At 46.2% G+C, this 16,980-nt stretch overlaps 1 protein-coding gene across 1 annotated transcript; it reads left to right on the top strand.

Annotated features, from left to right (window-relative positions):
* Positions 1-5,650: 5,650 nt before the first annotated feature.
* GPR55 (G protein-coupled receptor 55) lies at positions 5,651-16,758 on the top strand. The gene is made up of 2 exons (XM_061191318.1): positions 5,651-5,729; positions 15,725-16,758. Exons 1-2 carry the CDS (start codon positions 5,651-5,653, stop codon positions 16,756-16,758), a joined length of 1,113 nt encoding a protein of 370 aa, XP_061047301.1.
* Positions 16,759-16,980: the final 222 nt, after the last annotated feature.

The following is a 16,980-nucleotide window of genomic DNA, read 5'->3' as shown; positions in this document are numbered from 1 at the left end:
TGGTCTTTACAGCCTTCATGGTGAAGGGCTCCTCTGACGCTGCGGAATTTCGGCATCTGCCTTGGAGTCCACCTCGTCTGACTCCTGCACCCTCGGGGGACTCCAGATCACATTAGGGCCACAAGCAGCAACAGGGAGGACAATTGTGGGGAGCCGGGAGCTCTGAAAAAATGGCCAGAGTCATGACAGGAACCGAAGGGAAAGCCCACACCCAGGTATCTGAGCATCCAGAACTTTCTGCCTTAACCTTGCACTACATTTCTAGTGAGAGCCGGACGGGGCGTGTGGGAGGGGAATGGGTGAATCCTAAAGGGTTGCTGTGCCCTAGTAGGTTCTACTTGCTAGTAAACGTCTTGACCTTGATGCTGTCAGCTACCCACGTGCCCACTTTCAGGGAGGCTGGATGCTGTCGGTCTCTGTGGGTGCTATTAGGGTTCAGCTGATTTGCCAACAACTAGGGGGCCTGGTGGGGTGGTCCTCAGGGACTTGGTTCAGACCCCCCGGAAAGGGCCTCATTTGTGCTCCAGTGGACTGAGTTAGGCAGGCTAAATGCATAGGTTGAACTTAGGGACAGATCTGTGGCAGAGCCTGGAGGTGTGGCGCTGAGGGTGCCTCCCTGCCTTTCCGTCCTCAGTTTCTCCTGCCCTCCCCTCTCTGTCCAGGCTGCCTCATGTCTGGGACCCCATCCCCTTCTATCAGGAAGGTTTCATTCTCCACGTTGCTGCTTTCCTTTTCTCCTAAGAGACCCTTGAGGCAGACATAACGTCAATGGGGGCCGAGGGGTCTCAGCATCATGAAGTACCAGACGCTTGCTGGTGCTCTGACCCCTGCTGTCATGCCGACTCCTAAAAGCAGTGTTCTGAGGCAGGTCCTGCTGTCTGTCTTGACCACCACTGCCTGGTAAGGAGTTTGTTGATTGAATGAATGTCTGACCCTCAATTTACAGAAGTTAGGCAACGAGCCAAATTTACAAAGCGGCTGCATGGGGAGTGGTTACTGAGCGTGGCCCGCCTGAGGCTCTCGCTGGAATCAGGCTGCCTCTGATGACAATGACCCTTCCCTCAAACCACCCGACACCCCCTTCCCTTCCTGAGTCCTTCCTGTTACTGCTGTTGCCCTCACCCCACGCTGACCCTGCCACCCGAGTGGGTCTGTCCTGTGTCCAGTTCTTGAACTGCCCCAGCCCGCAGTAGTGGGTCCTGATTTGGCTGGGTGTGAGAAGAAAAGCTCTGGACTAGGTCAGAGCATTCTGTTTTATTGGACAGCTTCCTGTATGACATTCTGACCCAGTGCATACGTTCCCTGGGGCCCCTGAGCACCCCTGCCCCTGCTGCTGTCTGGCCGGCCCTCCAGCCCTTCGACTCTACAGAGAAACCCCCGGATCCCCCCAAACGCCACGCTCCTCCCTCCTCGTGACTGCCCTTTGGCTGTTCTCTGTGCCTCTAGAATCTTCCTCCCCCACCTTGTCCCTCGCCCCTGTTCCCTGAGTAGCTCCCCTGGGCGGGGTTGGGAGGCATCCTACATGGCTCTGACCCAGCACTTACAGCCTGCAATGCACACCTCCCCCCCCCCACCTCCCTCCCCCACAGTGGTGGGCAACTCTGGATGGAGCTGGATGGAGAAGCCAGAGCCATGGGTCGGCCCTGGGCAAGTCCCTGCCTGGTCCGCCCCTAACGAGCCAGCGCACTCTGAGTCTCCCTGAACCACACGTTCCCCTGCCAGGGGTCCACTCCCTTGATGAGGGTCCTTAGCAAAGGTCTTCAAGAAAGGGAGGTGGAAGATGACTTGTGTTTGCATTAAAAAGGAGAAAATAAGGACCCACATATGTGTACATGCTTGTATAGAAACTGTGAAGGAAGCTGCAGTCAGCGGCACCCTGAGGGTAGGTGGGTGCTGGCTTTGGGGACAATGGTGGGGCACAGACATTTTACTGTATGTTTACATGTGTATTTGAATCACGTGTATGCATTCCTAATTTAAAATAAAAAGCAACAGTAATAAAACAGAAATATTCATTAAAAAAAAGAAGATAGCCAGAACGGGAGGTGGGTAAGGCTCCCTTTGAGGAGGGCCTGAGCAGTGAGTCCTTCTCTGGGGGCCCCTCAAGGCTGACCCCTTCCCGGAGCTCCCACGCCGCAGGCCCTGGACACCTGCCCATCTCCTCCCTGCTGCTTTCCCCACAGGCTCCTGGCCTCCTGCAGCTTCACCCGGGGTGCCCTGGCCCGGCCAACTCGCCTCGGCTTAGATTGGGCCAGGGGCCTGGGGTGGACTCGCTTGGGGAAGGACTGCCCGGTGCCCCGCCTCGAGCTCAGGCCGGCTTGGGTTCCATGGCCTGGGGCAGTGAGTGAACTTGTTTCTACCCATAGCACAAGCACGAGTGTGATTGGATCGGAGACAGTGAGAACTTAAAGGGTTCTGTCAAGCTCTTCACCGAATGATGAGGAGCCCGTGCCCTGGAGGGCCAGGTGACTTGCCCACAGTCACACACAAGCTATTGTTTATACAGAGACGGAGTTTGCTGGGATAAATCACCCCGACCCACTTTGGAGAGTTTCTATTCCTGTAGATGCCTGAAAGCCCCAGCCTGCCAGGCCTGTAGAAACAGCCCGTGCCTCAGTCATTTGTGGGATCTCCTAGTCCCTCCTGGGCAGGGAGCAGAATCTGCCAGGCTGCGTTTCAGCCCAGACTTTTCTGAATGTCTGGAATCTGCACGAGTTCCTTGCTGAGAGCCACCTGGGGCCCATGGGCGAGTCTTGGCTCTTCCTGCCCTGGAGATGGGCCGCCCCGGGGAAATCTCTGCTCACAGGGCCCTTTGGAGTGATGCAGCCCAAGGCTGACCCAAATCCCTGTAGAGTCCAGGCGCAGAGAAGCTAGGGCCAAGGAGCAACGTCACGGGCATGCCCTGCTGACCATCCTTGAAGACACGCAGGCAGGGGCTGAGGTCTCCTAGGCTGGACCTTTCCAACCCACAAGTCCTGAAATATGACGTGTCCAGCACCACCTTCTTTTCTGTGGGCAGTAGTTCTGAATCCTAAACCCCAGAAGCTCTGGAAGCCGTGACAGCCCTTTTCAGATGCTGGCTGTCCCTGTGTGACGCCAAGCTCAGAATGTCTGCTGTGTGAGATGGTTCCTCCTCTTCCAAAGGCTTCTCACGCCTCGGCTCAGGCAGTGCCTCTTGACATTTTTTGGGGAAGCTGAGTGAATGTGCAGACCCTCTGAGAGGGCACAAGAGCCTAGAGCCTCTTCCTGGCAACATGCCCGCCACCGCAGGCCGCATTCTAGCTGCACTTAGAGAGGAGGGACCCCCACGGAGCCCCTCTCCTGACCCGAGAGAAGAAGCCCCTTGGCCAGACAAGGCTGCTGTGGAGCTGCTTGAAGAGCATCTGGTCCCACCCCCTCATTTCACAGATGAGGAAGCTGAGCCCCAGAGAGGGAAGTGACTCTCGCCAGAGCAGGCTGGTGACCAAGCTGGGAGGAGAAATGACATCTCACAACTCGCTCAGCTGCACTGGACCCCCTACAGGTAATAGCCCCCGGGCCGCTCAGAAAACCCGACACACAGAACCACACACTGACCTTGCTCTCTGGGACTGCGGGCGACCTTCCTGAGGTCAACCGGGCCTTCGGGTCCTGGGCTCTGTCCACACCTGCCCCGATTCGACGGGACTTCCCAGACGGCAGGGGCAGTGGCAGCCCCTGGCAGCCTCCGTGACAGCGGCAGCAGCAGCGGAGGGCTGGTTTGTCCGTGATTGCAGGTGACATTTTCTACGAACCCTCAACTTCCTCCTAATTTGACTCAGGGTTGCAGCATCTTGCCTGAGTGGGGAAACCTCACTGTAGGCAGTGCAGGAGCCTTCCCCTTGGGAGCTCGGCTTGCGTGCCACCACCCTCCACTGGCCTGGCTGCCTGCTGCCCTGGAATCTGGCCAGGAAAACACAAAGAGCCCAAGATTACAAACTCCAGGAATCACCCTGCAGCCCCTGAGCGAGGTGCTCGCGGCAGGCTAGAGCCATGCTTGGGAGTCTAGGCCAGCCACTTGCCAGCTGTGTAACTTCCCTGGCCTCAGTGTACCTCTCTGGGGAATGGGAGCATTAATAGTTTTTTCCTCATGGGGCTCTGGAGAGCAGTAAGTGATGGAAGTGCTTGTCCCCCCTCCCCACCCCAGTAAGCGCCCAGCAAGCTTTGGATACCGTTATGTCTTATAACTAGATTATTCTCGAACCCTCAGAGAGGCTGGGAGGGAAGATACAGCAGCATGGAGAACCCTGAGGAGTCTAGATCTTTCTTAAGAGTGGAGGTGGAGAACGGGAAGTCAGGAAATGTCTGCAGGACTGGCCTGGGCTGAGCTTTGCGCTCCTAGGGCGGTGGAGCTGGGGCAGAGATGTGCACAGTGCAGCCCAGGGCTCCATGGAAGGCTTGGTGCTCTCAGGTCTGGCCGGCTGTCTCAGCTCCACAGGGAACGCCTGTCACCCTGGAGCTGCCTCAGACCAGGTCGTTAATTCAGTCCCTCTTTCATTTAATAAGTCCTTTTTGATGGACTGTTATATCACCTTCCTGAGGTGACATAAGGGCACAGGAGGCATGGTCCTTGTCCCGGAGTTGCTTGAGGATGGCAGGACACTCACCCCAATGGCACACAGTTGCTGTTAACAGCCCCACCCGGCCACAGCAGGGAAATCATATCAGATGATGCGGTGGATCAGGGAAGTGAATTGGAGGAAGGGATGGGGTTTTTAGGAGGGGAGGGGAGTCTGAGGGTATCAGACTCTGTTGGGTGGTGCCAGGCACTGAAAGGAGTGAGGAAGGGGGTGCTGGGGGTTCCTGGATATACTGGGTGCCCTTGCTGATGATGACGGTGGGGATGGGGTGAGGGAAAGATGGAGAGACGCAGAATGTGAGTTCCAGTGAGGCCCCTCACTACCTGTTTGATCTTGGGTAGACTCTTTAACTTCTGTGAGCCTCACTGTCTTCATCTGTAAAGTGGGCATAATTATAACAGCATCCCAGGAATGTACCAAGTTCTCTCCTTAGAGCACTTAGCACAGAGGGGCCACATCTCAAGCCCCTGGGCTGGCCCCTGCACTCCCCCAGCCTCAGTTCACCCTCACCAAGCTCCGGGTACAGCTACAGCAAAGTTCTGGACTCCCAGAGGTTCTGTCTGTGTGCTCCATCCCCCCGTGTCCTGTTCTTTCTTAATCGTGCCCCAGAAGCCCAGCTCACACTGTGGTACTAGTAACAGATAACTGCATCCAAGTAAACGTTTATATTCTAACTGTGGCATTCACCACCGCTCCCTCAGAGGAGATTGGGATTTCAGGCAAGGAACTTGGTCCTGGGGAATGTTCCTCTTCAAACGACGTCCCTCAGGCTGCACCAACTCTGCTCAGCCCCAGGCTGGCACTCCCATCTCTGGGTTGGCTCACCCCACAGTGCTCCCTGAGGATGAGGGGTTCGGCAGCACAAGAGAAGCATCTTCTTAGCCTGCAAACCACCTAAGGTTGCATTTTTCCCGTTGCTGGTGTTTTCTGGAAAATCCAGGACTTTCCAGGAAGGAAGGCTGGCTTGGTCTGAGCCACAGCTGCGTTTAAATGCACCCGCTGTACACACACAGGATCAGGGCTGCCCCTAGTGCGATGCTGGGTCCTTGAAGATGTGGGCAGACTGGGCCCTGACAGCTGCAGGAATCACAGCCCAGAACGGGGCCGAGTTGGCAGTAAGAGAGCCCCTTGGTGAGGCCACGGGCTCCAGGACCCCAGGGCTGGGCAGTGCTGTTTGGATGAGAGAACCCAGACAGAGGCCCCCAGCCAGAGAGAGGCAGGAGCAGAACAGCGGCCTCTGGACTCCCAGCCCAGTCCTTTATCCTGTACGAGATGTTTTCTCTCCTCTTCACTAAACATTAGAAAATGATACATTGATAGAATATTCTATTTCAGGGTTTAAAAAGAAAACCTCTTACATATGTGAATTTTCTTGACAACATTCTGAATAAACAGATATTCTGCCTTTGCTTGCATGCCTCTGGGGACAGAGAGCTCATTATATGGCCGTTTGGTCTGCTCTCCGACTTCTGGTAGCAAGATAGATCTGCTTTTCACAGCACCTGGAAACCGTTCCTTTTGTGGCCCTGTGGAGTCATACAGTGGAGCTTGTCTTGAGCCTTGGAGACGCTGATATGTTTATTCTTTTATAGATTATGAACAACCCCAGTCCTTCCTTTATGTTCCCAGTCCCTCCGCACGCAGCCCCCTGCAGACAGACAGCCTCTGGTGCCTGCATGATCAGAGCAGTGCGAGGGCCACTTGTCACAGGTCCGCCATGCTCCTCTTCTAGATTTTCCGAGTGTAGCCGGGGTTCACCTCGTTTCTCACTGTCTTCCTGTTTACGAGACTACTTAGGAATTATTTTCCTTTCAGCGGCGACTGCATCTGTGTTTTATATATAAATATTTGTTCCTTTGCCATATTTCAGTAATGCACTTCTGATTTTATGTTTGACACATTACTTAAGAGAATGCATAAAAATGCTTATTATATATTATTACCATCACGGTGCTGCAGCAAATAGCTGTGTTTTCTTATTTGCTGCAGCAAATGGATCTGCGAACAGAGGAGTGGAATTGCCATTGCCTTGGAGTCCTTGGCTGGGCCCAGGAATGGGATGAATTTGTTGAAAGACACTCGTCCTCTCCCCAGGAGAGTGTATTCCCTTGATTTATGACTTAGTCCTCACCAATCTACTAGTTCTGCCTTATTCATTGGGCTCTAAACAGCTCTGTCTACTTGATCTATGATATTCTAAGACGGGAGCATTAAGGTCTCTACGTACAATTATATTTCTATTTCTACTTTGTTTTGCATTTCTGCTTGTTCCCATCATGGACTCCTTTGCTATGCTCATTGGAACATAAATTTCATGTATTAATTGTTTATTATAACATTTACCTTGGGAGGTTTCTGTGTTACTCTCTCAGTGCTTTTTACTAAAAAAAAATTACTTTGTCATATTTCCTTCTTTCCTAGTGTTCTGTGTGCCTGATAATCCATAGATTATCTTATCATTTTACTCTATCTATGCCTTTTTGTTTTTTTGTGTGTTTCTTATTGGCACAAGATGATTGAGGTTTAATATTTTATCAGCTTCCCCCTTTGATAAGAAGTATTATAGTTCATATAATTGTTAGGGAGTATTATAATTTTTATTATAATTGTTACATTTGTCTAAACCTCCATGGGGTTGCCCGTCTGCTTTCTATATTGAGACATTGCAGTTTTTTTTCCACTTTCAGTGTCTACTGTGAATTTTCTCTTCTTTGTCCCTTTAAAATAGACAAGACAATTTAACCTAAATACTCACGTTAGAAAATAGTTAAATCTTAATGTCTACATTTGTTTCTATTAATAGCTCTCTGAACTTTGGGAGAACTGTATTTAAACGTCTTCCCTCCCCTTCACCCACTCTCTGGCACTCAGTGTCCATCCGGCATTTTGAGCCTCTTTCATATTCTTCTTTCCTCCTTATGCACAATTTTGATGATGTGATGGCTGACCTGCGGACAGAGGAAACTTTGCTTTTTATCGGGTATCGGGTTCTTGTGGCTGTTCTCCAGTCGCTTAGGTGGCACCTGCTTCCTCACCTGTCCAATTCTCTGTCACTTCATGCTTTGTTCCCAAGCCCCTCTGACACTCCATGTTGAAATCTTTGACCTGGCAAGATTTATGCCTCATCAGCTGAGCATCTGTTAGTTCAATGCATTCCTTTAAATTCTGTGTAAACTTCCCTTCCGCTCCCACCTTGCCTCCAGCACACACCCAGATGTTGCTTCTTTTAAGGGAAAGTCAAAAGCTGTTCTTATTTTTCTTCGTTTTCCCCAGCATTTAATACATTAAACAATTTTTAAATTGTTTTCATATTATCATTAGAAAAATACACACACACACACAAAAGAGTGAGATAAAGATAAAAGATTTAAAAATCACCCCCCATCTAACTGTTAGAACGCAACAAATGTTTGGCATTTGGAAACTTTTTCTAGGTTTTTTTCCCTATGCGTGGGTTTTTTAAATCATATTTGAAATCATTCTGAATGTATAATTCTGTAGTTTGTGGGTTTCTTATTTAATGTAGTCAGTATAAACATAACATAGGCAGACAAAAATTTTCCATTGAGTAGATTTACCGTAGCGAAATTAAGCTCTTGTTGACATTTAAATGCGTGAGTGTATTTTTTGCTATCAGAAAAAAATATTAAAGTGAACATATTTCTGTACACATTTTTTCCTTCTTTTGCATAATTTACTTAAGGTAAATTTTTAGAATCACTGAATGAAAGACTAATAAGATTTCTAGGGCTTGTAGTATAAGTTATCAGCGTCCCAAAGTTGGGTACTTGTGTGTATGCTCACCAGCATATTGGTGACTGTTTTACGGAACCCTTGCCAGCTTCTTTGATTATATAAGCAAAAATTTTATTTCTTCGAAAATCTTATGGGAATTATTTGTGTCCTTTGCCTGTTTATCTATTGTGGGTCTTGATATTACACATTTTTTAATATTCTTCATAGAGAAGGAACATCATTTATCTAACCAATTTGTTGTACTTCCTTTCCTCCAGTATATTATTTGATGTTAAACTTTTTTAACAAAAAGAAATTTTCTAATTTTGTGCAGTCAAACCTGTCCTGTCTGTTTTCTGATTCTTTTGCTTTTCAGCCATTCTAAGTTGACAAAGAGCTTTTCTTTCCCTCCACTGGCTTTTATAAATTGACCACTAATCTTTCATCTAGTTTTTCTATGGTTTGATTTTTTTGAAATTTAATTTATTAATCAATTTGGAATTTCTTTTGCTACTTGGTGTGAGATGAGGATCTAAAAGTTGGTTTTTACCCCCGAATTGTTCATTGATAGTCTCAACATCATTTATTGACTAAGATTTCCATTTGTATTATTGATTCAGGGGAATACCTCATTTCTTCTTCTGGGTTCTGTTAATTGTCTAGCACATTATTTGGAACTTCTGGGTGTTGGCAAGTGTCCGATTTCAACAAGAATGCCTCTTTTTTTTTTTGAACCATTAAATGTAAAGTTGGCTATTAAAGGGAACAGGTTACTCTTTATCAGGTGTAAGAAGTATCCTTCTATTCCTTCATTTAAATGACTTTTGTGGAAAAACTATCACACAATGAGATGGCTTTTTGTTTTTTGCCGTGATGACGTAACGCACAGTATCAACAAATTTCCTGACATTGAAAAGGCCTTACATTTCTATGGTAAATCTGACTTGGTAAAATGATGATTTATAATTTTAATATACTGAGTTCTATTTGGTAATATTTTAACTCAGATGTTTGCGTCTATATTCATACATGCATTTGAGCAATAGTTTTTCTCTTTTGTGCTACATTTGTCAAGTTTTGGTATTTGGGTAAATTAGTTTCATAACAGAAATTCATTATTATTATCTTATGTTCTGAAATTGTTTACAGAGTATGAGAATCATCTCGACCTTGAAATTTAAAATATGCTAGAGCCAAAAAAAATTATGCTAGAAACTGTTTATTCTTTGATAACATTCGCAGTTTCATTCATGGTTGTTGGTCTAATCAATACTACTTGTGTTAACTCCTATTAATTGTAGTAAATTACGTTTTGCCCCTAAATTTTCAACTAATTCAAGGTTTTTTTGTTTTGTTTTGTTTTTTTACTTCAAGGTTTTTAAATGGATTAGCACACAAGTAATAAAGTCATTTCTTCTCATTTTTTCTCTCTTCTCTATCTAAGCTTACATTGCCTTCTTATTTCTAGTTAGGATTGAATCATTTTTCTCGATCACAGTTATTAGAAGTATTTGTATTGTTTAGTTTACTCTTTACCCCTCCCCCTGCCAAAGAACCAGATTTTAAATTTATTGATTCTGGTATTTTCCTCCTTTCTAATTCATTTATTTCTGCTTTTATCTTTATAAAAATTTTCCTTATTTCTCTATTACTTTTTTGTTCTTTTTTTTCTAAATGCTCAAGTTGACTGTTTCATTCATTTATTTAGTATCTTTTTTAAAAAAAAAAGTATTCAAGCTGTTAGGGTTATGTGTTTATCTCTGAGAATAGTTCTGGCTGCATCTGTGAATTTTTTTTTTAAAACAACCAATCCAGGGTTTCCCTGGTGGTGCAGTGGTTAAGAATCCGCCTGCCAATGCAGGGAACACGGGTTCGAGCCCTGGTCCAGGAAGATCCCACATGCCACGGAGCAACTAAGCCCGGGCACCACAACTACTGAACCTGCGCTCTAGAGCCCGCAAGCCACAACTACTGAGCCCGTGTGCCAAAACTACTGAAGCCTGTGCGCCTAGAGCCCGTGCTCCGCAACAAGAGAAGCCACTGCAATGAGAAGCCCACGCACCGCAACGAAGAGCAGCCCCTGCTCACCACAACTAGGGAAAGCCCACGCGCAGCAACGAAGACCCAATGTAGCCAAAAATAAATAAATAAATAAATAAATAAACGAACAAACCAATCCAGAAAGTTCTTGTCATTCTTGATTATGTCCCATACATTTTGTTTTATAGTCCTGACTTTGCTTATTTTTAAAAAGCCAATTTTTTTATTTCCTAGGTTTCTGTGTATTGTGGTCAGAGTACATAGCCCACATAATATGTTTTTCTTTTTTTTTTAAAGTTTTTTTTGATGTGGACCATTTTTAAAGTCTTTATTGAATTTGTTACAATACTGCTTCTGTTTTATGTTTTGGTTTTTTGGCCGCTGGGCATGTGGGATCTTAGCTCCCTGACCAGGGACTGAACCTGCACCCTCTGCATTGGAAAGTGAAGTCTTAACCACTGGACCACCAGGAAAGTCCCCAATTTCTGCTTTTCTTTTAATGGAAGGTTTTGTTCTTGCTAGGCAGGTAATTCATCTTGACAACTGTTTCTTGGATACTTGAGAAAAATGTGGATTGCCTATTTATTTAAAATCAAATCTAAGAGCTATTAATTAAATTATATTCATTATACTATTTATATAACTATATATCCTAATTTATATTTTGCCAACTCGATCTGTTCAAATCTATAGTATATTAAAATCTGACACTACCATATCTTTGCCAATGGCTCTTGAATTTTAACAATCGTACTTTATGTACTTTTATACAACAACCTTCAGTGCATAAGATTACTATATTTGCCTTTACGATCTTTCTTTCATTAATATAAAGTAAACTTTTTAATCCTGATATGTAGTTTTATTGTTAATTCTACAGTGCTAGGTATGAATATTGCCACTCTGACTTTCCTTTTGTTTATATTTGTCCTCTATCTCATCGTGGGACTTTTACTTCGAATATTTCTCTGTCATTAAGTAAGTGTGTCCTTTATAAGCAACAAAGAGTCGAATTTTATTTTGTAATTGAACGGAGAATGTTGGTTAATTTAAAAATTTTGAAATTTTCATATTTATTGCTGTGATTTCTATGCTTAGGTACTTTTTCCCATTCTATTTACTTCCTTGCTATTTTGTCTGATTTCTTTGTTTCCTTTTATCTTTTTTAGTGATTTTGAGGATAAGCATCCTGTTTGTAATAGTCAGTGGTTACTTCAAGGTTTAAAAAAATCGTATGCTTTCTGTAAATTTCACGTTAAAAAAAAAAACAGAACAATGACTTTTTTTTATAAATTGTCTTCTTCATTTTTTAAAAATAAATTTATTTATTTATTTTTGGCTGCTTTGGGTCTTCGTTGCTGCGTGCAGGCTTTCTCTTGTTGTGGCGAGCAGGGGTTACTCCTTGCTGCGGTGCCGTTGCGGAGCCCGGGCTCTACGCATGCGGGCTCAGTAGTTGTGGCATGCAGGCTCAGTAGCTGTGGCTCACGGGCTCCAGAGCGCAGGCTCAGTAGTTGTGGCGCACGGGCTTAGTTGCTCTGCGGCATGTGGGATCTTCCCGGCCCAGGGCTCGAACCCGCGTCCCCTGCATTGGCAGGCAGATTCCTAACCACTGCGCCACCAGGGAAGCACTAGAACAATCACTTTTAATTTCCTTTTATGGAGTGTTTGCTCCGCCTGTGTTCCAGTACTCTCCACCACCCCTGTCTCCTTCAACTCAAGAACATCTCCCTTCTTTGTTAATTTATCTGAGGTGTTACAGCTTGTCTTGTTTTAAAGACATGGATGATCTCTTTTACTGTTTTTTCTTTTAAATCTGTAACTATATTCATCATAGCTTCGTTCTCTTTCCAGTTTCCTGCTTTTAATGCTCAGCTCCAAGCTTTCCCACCTAGATGTTTGCATCCTTTATGGTTAGTATCTCTTGGAGATCTAAAGTTTTGCCTCTTGGAGGCAGTTTTTTCCTGGAAGCCACACATACCTGAGTGTGGCTTTCTATGATCTTCACACCTGAACAGCCACCCAACTGGGCATGAAATTCTTGTGCTCAAATTTTCTCCCTCGAAACTTTTCTGGTGTTAATTATTTTTTCAGAGAGGTTTCCAGGAGACTTGGTTGGTTTGTTCACAGATGTTTGTAAGGTTCTATATTAATGACATTTAAAGGTGTAAGTGGGACATCTGGGAGTGGTTTTCTTTCCAAAAATTTTGCGTGAAACGTGGCTCCTCTAATCCAGGTTCTCATCTTCTCTGTTGTTCAGTGCAGCCCCACCTCTCAGGTACCAGCTGCTGGTGGCTAACAAAGGTCCTCTCAGACCCTTCACGTCTATTCACAGACCTGATTTGCTTGACCCATGACCTTTCCCCATTCATTCTATTTCCTTCCTAGTATGAGGCTGGGACCAGGGCCCTGGTGACTGACAGCCCAGCTGGGGTCATGCTCACCTTGGACTGGGCTCCATGGAAGCACTGGTCCTGGGAGATTCCTGCTAGATGTGGAACTTCTCCACTGGGCAACTTGTGCTTAGGGACTCTCCGTCGACCTGGCCCATCATTCTCAGAGCTGCACTGTGGTCTGAAGCTCTTCCTACCCAATCCTTCCATCCCTCTCTCCTTGCACAGGTGTCAGACTGCTCTGTGGCCTGAGGGGCTCTCCCTGTCCACTCCTGTCCCTTTCCCTTTATCCTTCACAGGCCTTTCCCCTAGTAAATCTGTCAAATGTCTAATATTGTCTAAGCATCTGCTTCTCAGCCTCCCACCCACCCACCTTATAGTGCGATCACTTGATTGCAGTGGATCTCTGAGTTGGCCGGAACAGGAGCTATCAACAGCCCCAGGCAACGGGTCAAGAGCGGGGAGGTTGCTGACTCCTACTACCAAGTAGATTGGTTTTTACTGGCAGCCCATCTTTGAGAAAAAAATGAGTATTTTATCTCTTGCTGCAGCCTGAAGCCTTTTTATCTTATTCCAGTGAAGTTCCTGATCTTTTTATAAAAAAGATTGGTTAAAAGATGGTTTCCTTGAACTTTCAGAGGGAATTCAGAGGATGAATTTTTTAGAGTCTCTGCTCACTCTGCCATTAGCTGGAAGTATTTTTTTCAACCTAATTTCTTTTTGCTAGTCCATAGAATGGTTTTCTAGCTTCAAAAATTACCATTTGAAAAGCTCCCATTTGAAGTCACTCAGGGGACTTCCCTGGTGGTCCAGTGGTTAAGACTCCTCACTCCCATTGCAGGGGGCCTGGGTTCGATCCCTGGTCAGGGAACTAGATCCCACATGCCACAACTAAGAGCCCACCGCAACTGAGACCCGGCGCAGCCAAGTAAATAAATAAATAAATATTTTAAAAAACTGAAGTAATTCAGCAACTCAAATGTGACCTTTAAGATCGTCCTGCTGAAGGACGCTGATAGTTGAGTTTTGTCTCTTTTCCACACAAACACCTGGTACAATCCTTTCAGACAAATATCAGCATCCTAGAATGGATGCTTTCCGTCAGGCCATTTTTCTCTGTTTTTCATCGGTTTGTTCAATTCAGCCATGTTGTGGGCTTGAGTTTGGGTTTATCTTTGAGCATCACCGATTTTTTTCTTGGCCACTTCAGTTCTGATCTTTGAATCATCAGCGATGTGCGCTGGGTTCACCCATGGGGTCTGCCTGAGCATGACCCAGCCAAAAACAGATGCCCAAGTTCCTTTTTTTGCAGTCTTGTCGAATCTCTTTAAGCACAAGCTTGTATTTGTTCTTATCTTTGTGGTTCTTGGTTTTCTGCTGTTTCTGATGTTGAAGGTGACTTCTCTGAGCCAAGTGAGTCTTCCTCTTTGGTGCTGCAACACCTTTCAGTTAGATCGGATTGGGTTCTTGCCTGTTCTTCTCACCATTTTTGAAACTTATCTTGTCGGTTCCAAACTATTCTAGCTATTTTTTGAGATAGTCTTGTTGGCTAGTTCGGCATATTTTGTTGGGAGGGGGCAGCCTGCCAGCTTGCATTTAATTTATTCCAGGCATCCTAGGGTTGGGGCAGTTGCACCTGGGGCTTATGCTGCACACCTTCAGGAGGTGCCATGCACACAGACAGGAGTCTGGAGCTTTTGATATGAGTAAATACATTTTCCTAGATCTCTCATGACATAAACCTATAAGAAAAGTTAGCACATAGGAAAATGTAGAATTTTTGGAAAGCTACCAAATCAAATAATGTATATTACATATTTACTATATAGTGCTCAATGGATGAGAGATATATATGTTTTTTGGTTTTGGTTTTTGCTAGCAGTTAGAGGGGGTTTTGGAATGGCATTCTCTATGGGGTCTTAAAAGTACTCAGCTCCTTCCTTCCCAAGGGCTTGTGACTTCCCTCTCTCTGCTGGCTTCCAGCTTCCATCTGCAGCCACAGCTGCAGCCTTGATCCTCTTGTCCCTGAGGCCAGCTCTAATTTTCTACCTGTCCAAAGACCTTTCTTTGCCTTGAGGAGACCTCAAGCCCTTACTTCATTCCCTCTGGGAATGTTCTTTCTTCCATGTTTCTCCAATTCCTGTCTGGTTTTCTCCTCGGAGAACAAGAGGCTGTAGCAGCTTCAGACTTTATCCTCCCAACTCCAAATCCCAAAGAAAAAGTCCCAACCCCCTTCCTAGAAACCCAAGCAAGAGTTTCATTGCTTTTCATCACCTCTGGGTCAATTGTTCATCCCTGGACCTATAAATGAACCAATGACGGTGTCCAGGGGAATGTGATGCCCTGATTGCCACCAGCCCTACATTCGGGGGTGGGGTCAGCTCTGTCCAACCTGCGGGGTGGGGGTGGGGTGGAGCAGAGGGGCAACATATAAAGAGGAGCTGGGTCCTGAAAACAGCATTTGAAGCTGTACAATCTGCAGCTCAAGTCAGCCCTGCCCTAGTTTTCATGTTTCCAGTTCTGTGAAATTCACTCTTTGATGAAACCAGTTTGGGTCAGGGCTTATGTTGTTGTTACTACTTTCAACAGAAAGACTTCTGATTGGAAAAAAGGGACAGATGTTTGTGCACAATTCTGTTTTTATTAAAGATAAAGGCACACACATGTGTGTGTGTGTACAGAAAGAGTCTGGGATTATATATATACTTTATATATATATATACCCATACATTATATATATATATATATATACACATACACATATATATAAAGTAACAGTGGTTCTATGTGGGCAACAGATTTCGAGGTAATCTTTCTTCCTGTGTCTTCTAATCGTTATTCAAAGAGCATAGATGGCTGTGGGAGAAAGGGGTCATGTTTATGATTCTTGACAAAGTCGTTTGAATCCATCAGTTCTAGAGAGTAAGAGGACCTTCATCTCATCTACTGTTGACGTTGTAGGAAGGAACATGAGCCAGCTAAGCCAGAGTGAGTACTGCTCCTTCCACGATGTGGATGAGCTGATGAAAACCGTGCAGCTGGCTGTCCACATCCCCACCTTCCTCCTCGGTCTGCTCCTCAATTTGCTCGCCATCCGAGGCTTCAGCTCCTTCCTGAAGAAGAGGTGGCCCTGCTACGCTGCCACCTCCATCTACATGATCAACCTGGCGGTCTTTGACCTGCTGCTGGTGCTCTCTCTCCCATTCAAGATGGCCCTGTCTCACGTGAAGGCTCCCCTTCTTCCCTTCTGTACCCTAGTGGAGTGCCTCTACTTCATCAGCATGTATGGGAGCATCTTCACTATCTGCTTCATCAGCCTGGACAGATTCTTGGCCATCCGGTACCCGCTGCTGGTCAGCCACCTCCGGTCCCCCAGGAAGACCTTTGGGATCTGCTGCGTCATCTGGGTCCTGGTGTGGGTGGGGAGCACCCCTATCTATAGCTTCCATGGGAAAGTGGAAGATTACACGTGCTTCCACAACATGTCTGACGGCACCTGGAGTGCCAAGGTCTTCTTCCCTCTTGAGGTCTTCGGCTTCCTTCTTCCCATGAGCATCATGGGTTTCTGCTCCTCCAGGAGCATCTGCATTCTGGTCGCCCGTCGGGACCACACCCAGGACTGGGTCCAGCAGAAGGCCTGTATCTGGACTATCGCGGCCAGTCTGGCTGTCTTTGTGGTCTCCTTTCTCCCAGTCCACCTGAGTTTCCTCTTGCAGTTCCTGGTGAGGAATGGCTTTATCGTGGAGTGCAGAGCCAAGCAGAACATCATCTTGTTCCTGCAACTGTCCATGTGTTTCTCCAATATCAACTGCTGTCTGGATGTTTTCTGCTACTACTTTGTCATCAAAGAATTCCGCATGGATATGATGGCCCACCAGCCTCCCAGGGCCCAGCTGGTCCTCCAGGACACCATGACCACCATGGTTAAGGGAAGAAAGCTGTGCTTGGAGGAAGGAAACCTCGGTCTGAATTCCACAGCAGATACCTCTTCCTAGGGCTCTGATGTGGTGGGCTGACACATGGCACATTTACTGGCGTGACCTCTGTCTGATGCTCACTTGAATGCCCTCTTTGCTCACTGTGGCCCCAAAACCTTTCCCCAGCACCCAGACAACTTGCTATAAACACTCAGTGTCTGGGGAGCTCTGAAGAACCTAAGACCCAGGTGAATTCTTGATTTATAAGCCTAAAAAGCATGAGGTGGAAGAATTGAGAAA

The sequence above is a fragment of the Eubalaena glacialis genome, chromosome 1, assembly GCF_028564815.1.
Source record: "Eubalaena glacialis isolate mEubGla1 chromosome 1, mEubGla1.1.hap2.+ XY, whole genome shotgun sequence".
Classification (NCBI taxonomy): domain Eukaryota; kingdom Metazoa; phylum Chordata; class Mammalia; order Artiodactyla; family Balaenidae; genus Eubalaena; species Eubalaena glacialis.
Note: the sequence above shows the minus strand (reverse complement) of the source record. Positions and strands in the feature narration are given on the sequence as shown.

Bases quoted from the DNA above. Each gene is read 5' to 3' on its own strand.
- GPR55 (XM_061191318.1), top strand. From the start codon at position 5,651: ATGTGGGCAGACTGGGCCCTGACAGCTGCAGGAATCACAGCCCAGAAC. The intron at 5,730-15,724 runs GTGAGGCCACGG...TTGACGTTGTAG, and splicing joins GGCAGTAAGAGAGCCCCTTG to GAAGGAACATGAGCCAGCTA.